A 7,500-nucleotide genomic window follows, 5' to 3' on the forward strand; every position below is an offset into this window, starting at 1 on the left:
TTTTTGTCTTGTAAAAAGACTACCGCTTTTGGGTGACCGGAAATGACGTGTAAAGTGTTTACAACTCATGGAGTTTCTTGGTAAAACTCAAAATAAGAGGCTTAGCAACTGGGGTTATCCCTTATTAAAAGGGGATAGTTCAGTCTAGCTTTCGCTTTTAACGAGAGAACATGGCAGCTTTACTTCAGGTGCAATGTATTGTTTCAGCTTTTGTTATAACCCTGATTGCTGTGGGAAATGGTTACCTTTATCCCTCGATTCAGTGGACTCATGTGAATCCTTTGTAAGTATTGAACAAACACTGTGACGTATCAAAAACTCCAGTTGTCTTTATAAGATATCTATAACTCTACAAAGACGGAGTAATATACGGCGCTTCGACAGTTCAATGACAGACTGCAGTAATCGAAAAGGTCTGAAAATCATTCGATTTTTGCAGTATCTGTCTTCTTGTCCGAAATGGCTGGGAGGCCATACACATACGGGGAAGCGGCCCGGGGAAAGCGGATATTCAATTTGGAAGGAACACCAATGGTGAATATTTAATGACTGTTATCCATAATAACAAATATTCACGTATTGAACTTGATGTTGGAAAGAACTATTTTGTTGGGGAAAATTCCACAGAAGCTCTTGAAATGGACGATATTTTAATTAAGAACGTAGCTGTTACTCGTGTCCTGCCTGCCTGTTTTGTCTTGAACTTCTCTGACTAAAAAAAGAGACGAACGATTACGGCTGTAACAAATTGCAGCTACGACGTCTTGCCGGTTTGTATACTAATTAAATTCGATTGCTTTCCTCCAATCCCTAACACCCATACACCCATGAATCCGCAACTCTCAAGAAAATGTTTTCTCAGTTTCAGCTCTGTTTTTGGCTATGAATTTTAGAGCCTACGTTTAAAATAAATTGAGGCAACGTATTCTGATCAAGTTGAAACTTTCATTTATATGTTGAGAAATTATTGCTGCAGTAATCAACTCTACAAAGTTCCGTTTTCATTTAATAATTCCCGGGTTCTCAACCAGCCACCTTACAAATTCCGTGTTATAATATAGAAATCATATCAATTTCTAATTTGGAAATTTAAATTTTCTAATATAGAAATAAAACATAGCTTGCGGCTACAAAGCCTTTCAAAATGAATAAACATAATATAACGAGCTGAAGTCAAGGAGACCTGTTCCTTAGAAATGGCAAAGATTGTTTGTCTACTCGTACCCGAGAACTTTCGTGGTAATCGACTATTTTTTCAAGAACAACCTTCCTTTTTATAGTGTATTACTAGGGTATAGATGTTACCATGCTCTAATAGGCGCGTGATTACTATTTTTGGAGTGTGACATTGTTCTCTGCTGCAAAGAGGCAAATGTGCAGAAATTCTTGGGAAAGAAATTGTCTTGCAGTGCCCTGTGCAGACAGCAGGCGAGTTGCAAGTTGATACATGCGTATTCGAGAAGTAATCAACGATGTTGTCTTTTGCACATTCACTTGTTGGGATTGCGAAGTGCTCGTGTGTTCCATTTGTTTTTAATCGCACCTGCTGTGGCGTCTAGAGAAAGTTAACGAATATATTATGCCACCGACAAATAATCACGTTATTTTATTTCCTGAATTTCCCAAATTACGGGGAGTTTCTACATCTTTATTTTGATCATAGTTAATAGAGGGGACTCATGGTTTTGAAGCTCGGCAAACATCACAAAGGAGCAAACAAATATAACAAGATTTAGGTTGGAAAGTCCACGACCGTGCACAATATTTTGTCTTGCGCTCATGCATGAATTACGTTACCAGCACGTTTCTATTGGTTAGTTCCTCAGAACGGAGTAAACAACTATTGTGTTTTGTGCACGGTCAAGGCCAAAAAAGAGAACAAAAACCTACAACAAAGAAATTTGTCGGGTTTCTTAACCATTCCCCTCTTATTAACTATGTTTTGATTCTGTTTTAATACACTCTCGCACGTAAAACCTAACTTTTAATCATATTATTTCGAATAATGTATTGATTTACAGGTAAACTCCCCTGGAGCGATGAACATCTGAACGTGACACTTCACGCCACGTGACTAGGCTTCACGCGACTTTTAAGATTTCATCCACGGGTTCGAATCCCGTTCAATCCTGGATTTTCTTCCAACACGTTCTCGCCCATGAATTTGCGATTATTTTTAATTTGCTTCGAATTCACTATTATCGTGAATTTTGGACACTGTGTCCCGGGACTTGTGGTACCAGAAAAAATAAGGAAATAAAAACTCATATCAGTGAATTGGATTTGAACCCGGAGCTCCTTCTCCATGCCAGAGGAACCGCTTCTTTCCGCTTTACCGCTGAAGATCAATTAATTTAAGTCTACGGTAACCATAGGATATCGCTGCTGAAGAGTAATTAGACCTAAGCTAGATTAAATATCTAGGCCTAAGCTTTGATTTTAAACTGTTTAGGTTTGCGTGATTTTTAGAAACCGACCTTTTGTAGTGTTTAATGTTGTTTGTTGGCGAGTGATAATATAGCATTATCAAATATTGTTCCTGAACAGCTAGCGGTGTGACAGTGGTAGTCGAGCGGTTAGGTGACGGGTTAATCAACTTTCCCAGGTTTGAGTTTTATGTCCATACGTTTGGGTTGTCTTTTCAAACACCTCCCATAGTCCATATCAAACTTTCAGTCTTCTAAATACAACTTTTTTTCAATTGACGTCACGATCTAGCGCCCAAAGCATTATGGGATTAATATGCGGACAAAGACAAAGGCATTTTAGCCATGTTAATCCGCATTTCAAATCCCACAATGCTTTGCAATAATCAATCTTTATCGACTATGGAAAATGCTATTCACGATAATAGTGAATTTAAAACAAATTAACAATTCAGGATAATCGCGAATTCAAGGGCGAGAACTGGTTGATTTTTTTGGGCTCAGTCCTTTGCAACTGCTAAGGTTGCTCGGCTAACTGCGATGATCATTCCAACTTTAATTTCATTCTATTCCTCACTTCTAATACATTTCTTTCATTCTTGATGCTCTTGTGGGAAATGTTTAGCTGCAAAGTTTGTTTCCAATCTGATTCCACATGCTGCTTTTGTATTAAACGAATAAACTCTTTTGAGTCAAAAAGAAAAACTGTCAACTGGCAAATTTGAAAGTGTCATAAGTGAACTTTCTGGATGACCTGAGAGATACCCTCGTTACAGCATTACAAACGTGGTTGATTCTCTGAATTCAATCGACCAATCAGAACGCGGAGTAATGCTAAACACGGGGAAGTCTGTGTTCTATTAAGGAGGAGTCGTGGCTCAGATGGCTAGTGCGCGGCTTTCGGAGCGAGAGGTCCCCGGTTCGATCATCGTTAACTTCAACGTCTCTTTCGACTTTCCTCTGATCCCTGTAGCTATAACTTTAAATACCCTTAAAACGGAGCACTGACAGAGGGAGGGGGGTAAAGGGCGCACCGTTGGCTTCCATTGATACCAGCCTCGTAGCTGAAGGAACTACCGACGTTAAAGTGGTTCTATGATCAAAAAATCATTTCCTTTTTTTCTTCAGATTTTGAAAGCGTGTTTGCTTAACACCTAACTGGCAAAATTTTGAGCTTTGAGTTTTATCCAAAGGCTGTTTATTTTGAGTGTAAGTTTTGGATTTCACGGTACGCCATTACTCACGTTCAAAACTGGCCGATTAGACCTCACTAGCTTAAAATTTCAGCGTGTAAACGCAATTTATTACACATGCAAAACAAGAGTTTAAAAGTCTGAAAGCCCGAAACTCCCGTGCTGCATATTAATTCAGCCGCGTACACACGCATTGCATTCTTAAACTAGTGAGTCTTTGACGTCATTTTCTCCTCGACCCAGCTCTCTCAAGATTTTAAAGTTAGTAATGGCGGACCAATAAATAAGAAAATTCTAGTTAAAATAAACAGGTGTCTTTTTAAAATCAGAACTTAACACTTGGGTCAGTTAGTGTTTAGTTAACATAGTTTTGAAATCCAAAGAAAAAAAAGAATTGTTTTTTTGGTCGTAGTACCACTTTAAATAAAGTTACTTTACCTTTACCTTTCCATTGATACTTCTGTAAAACCAATTGTCCGAAGCGGAAATACAATAATACTCTTTGTTTGTCCGCTCAAATTTTGAATAAGCATTTTTTTGTTTTCTCTTGGGACCATTGTAAGTCCCAAGAGAAACAGAAAACAATGCTTACGCAAAATTTGGATGGACAAGCAAAGACTATTTTGGTATAGACCGTTTTATACTTGCGTGCTCAGTTACCACGCCTTTGAATAAAAGCGAGGCTGGAGTTGACCGTGTTTTGAAACAAACCTCACTGCTTTTCTATAATTCTTAGGTAAATAGAAACTCGTTAGCGTTACAACAGCATGATTTACACAAGAAAAGCAATGAGGTTTGTATCAAAGGAACGTCAACTCCAGCCTCATTTTTATTCAAAGGCCTGGTAACTGAGCCTGCTACCTGTTACCTATCCACCTCGTGCCTCGTGGCACATAGGGCCTTTACAGAAGTCTTCCACTGTTCTCTGTCCGCTGCAATCATCCTCGTTTCCTCCCATGATCTCCACCCTGCCTCTTTTCGTTCCTTTTCAACTGTTCGTCGCCATGTTGTCTTCGGCCTCCCCCGCCTTCTTTTCCCTTCCGGGGCCCAGCTCATTGCAATGTTAGAATCATTATTACGATCTTGCCTCAAGATGTGACCAATCATATTCCATCTACGATACTTTACTTCCTCACTCAGCGGTTTCTTACTCGCTCTTTCCAACAACTCTTTAGTACTGACATGATCATGCCATTTAATATTTAGGATCTTTCGTATGCACTTTGTGGAATACATCTACAGCTTTGTGATCTCCTTTGTTCATTTTCCACGTCTCGCATCCATATAACAATACCGGCACTACCAGTGTCTTATAGACCCTTATTAGCCCAACTAACCTCGTTTTTGAGACAAAAATTCTAAAGAATTTGTTATCCCGAACGGAGTTAGTTGGGCTATTTTGAATATGAACAAAAGAGTAATTTAAAGGCAGCCATTTTTGCATAGGGTCTATACAGTCTCAACTTTGTCTTCCTTGAGATGCTATTGGAACGCCACATGTTCTTCATTCTGATGAATGCACTTCTTGTTTTGGATCGTCTGTTCAGGTCTTTGATACCACCTCCTTCCTTGCACACTTTTGCTCCTAAGCATGTGAACTCATCAACATCCTCATTATCTATTTCATTGACTACAATCTTGTCTTGGTTTCTTGCGTTAATCTTCATCGTTTTCGTCTTTTCTGTATTGACCTTGAGCCCCACTCGTCTGGCTTTTTCCTTCAACTTTGTTGTTTTATTCTCAATCTGCTGTTTGGTAGAGGAAATTAGGGCTATGTCATCTGCAAAGTGCAAGTCATCAAGTTTGGATGTAAACCTCTATTTTATACCATTCTCACCATTTCCAATTGTTCTTTTCGTTACCCAAGCCATTATGATAAAAAAAAAGCTGAACACAGAACTGTAAAAGGTATATTCCATCCGAGTATCAGTTGAACGGATTACACCAAATATGGGTTGAATTCGATTGTCATAGTCCACTTTGTACAGAGAACTCTTGGTGCCTCATAAAAAAGATTGATCAATTTTTAAAACATAACATCAATTGATTGATTGATTGATACTAGAGCTTATTTCAATGCCAAATCAAATAACACCTAATGACATTTTTTTGTCACTGAAACAGAGCTAAATGCTTTCGACAGGTAAAAAAATTACCGAAAATGGCGAATGTCCAGCTGAAATTTGCTGTTTAGTACACAAACTCAACGGAACTTACTCGATTTCAATGCACTCCGTTTCTGGTAGCCACTTCTGCATTTTACTGTGGACGCCCAATCTCTTCCCTAGGCTCTCCCCGGATTTCAACAGGAGAAGATGACATTCTCCTTTTCAGATCCAATCGTTTCTCCCTGCCCCGCCGGCTAAGAGAAGTGATGGGATCCAGGAATAAGAATGTCGTTTTCTCCGGACGACCCGCCACGTTGAAAGCCGAGTAGACTCTAGGGATGAGGTTGGTAGACTTCACCTAAAAGAAATATGATTTTTACAAATTACATTGTTTGATTCTTTACAGATTTAAGAGCAACAGAACACAATGTGTGTATCCACAGTCCACTCTCTACTTCTTATGTCCCAACACTGCTACCGCGGTGGTCAGCCTTCAGATCAACTTTCTTAGCCCGCTTTACGAGAACCTGTGGCTGGTCAACAAAGAAAGTTATGAGCGGTGCGAAGTGAATCAGACAGTTGATAGGAAATTGCGGGTGTGCGACAAACCTTTTGAATTGAAATCGTACCGAATCATATTTCGTAAATACAGCGCTGGTGACGATCCTCTGTTCACCCCAGGAGGAGACTACTACTTTATAGGTATGTGAACACATTTTTGCAAATTGTTGCAGAAACAGCCAGAACAGCTCGTAGCAGGGAAAGGGAGCGATTTCAACCAAACTTTTGTCAAGTTATATTTAAAGTAAAGTAAAGTAAAGTGTCGCAATATTGACGACGATGATGATGATGGTTAACATTGTTGATATTAAGCATCAAACTCCACTGCAACCAGACAGCCCAGTCCAGCACTGGAAAGCGTGCGGGAAGTCGTTGGCTCAAGTCCTCGACCGAATCTACACCAGCAGGCTCTTAAAGTGACTGAGGACAAAGAGTTACCTTTGTAATCACATTTTTAAATGTAATCTTGCAGCACGCTTTCGAGCCAACCGTGTTTTGCCCCCCAATGTAAAGATTGCGTTATTTTGTTCTTATTTAGCTGCTATAAACATTTATCAATTTCCTACTCAAGTGCACCTCATTTGACTTACAGAGCCTGACAGTGTATGTGGCCGGCTTGAAGTGATATTTAAAAAAGGATTATGGGCTATAATAGGAGAGGGGAAAACCGGAGTGACCGGAGAAAAACCTCTCGTAGCACAGTAGAGAACAAACAAGCTCAATCCAAATATACGCCGAGTCTGGAAATCGAACCCTGGGTCACACTAGTACTGGTGGGAGGCGAGTCCGCTCACCACTACGTTGATTAGTTCATCGACGATAAAGATTACGATGATGAAAGTTTTTCCTTATCAACTGTAGTCAATAAGTCGTTATGTTTTCTGTATCGTCAGCAACTTCAGACGGCACTAAACTTTCTGTCTACAAAACCTCTGGAGGACATTGCGAGACTCACAACATGAAGCTGAAGTTTCACATTTGCATGAATAGAACAGGTGAGTTGTGTAAAAAGAATTGATGTATCCTATTGAGCTTCCGTGGTTGTTTCCTTATAATTAAAATTAATTCAGCGTTTTTGAGCTTTAGAACGCGAGAACAAGGAAGGCTTTAGTAAAACAGAAATTATAATAGGAGGAAGGCTTCTGCAAAATTGAAGAAGATTAAAATAGATTATAATTGGAATTTTTGGAAACTATTCTTCAGCCGAACAGT

The 7,500-nt window shown here is 39.4% G+C and overlaps 1 protein-coding gene across 1 annotated transcript in view; it reads left to right on the forward strand.

Annotated features, from left to right (window-relative positions):
- Positions 1-67: 67 nt before the first annotated feature.
- Positions 68-7,500, forward strand: part of LOC138031225 (ephrin-B2a-like) — a 14,275-nt gene continuing 6,842 nt past the window's right edge. The window contains exons 1-3 of the mRNA XM_068878905.1: positions 68-283; positions 6,134-6,429; positions 7,182-7,283. Coding sequence (XP_068735006.1) covers positions 171-283; positions 6,134-6,429; positions 7,182-7,283 — 511 coding nt within the window. The 5' untranslated portion in view covers positions 68-170. The remainder of the gene's footprint in view (positions 284-6,133; positions 6,430-7,181; positions 7,284-7,500) is intronic.

Source organism: Montipora capricornis, chromosome 14 (genome assembly GCF_036669925.1).
Source record: "Montipora capricornis isolate CH-2021 chromosome 14, ASM3666992v2, whole genome shotgun sequence".
In the NCBI taxonomy this organism is placed as follows: Eukaryota; Metazoa; Cnidaria; class Anthozoa; order Scleractinia; family Acroporidae; genus Montipora; species Montipora capricornis.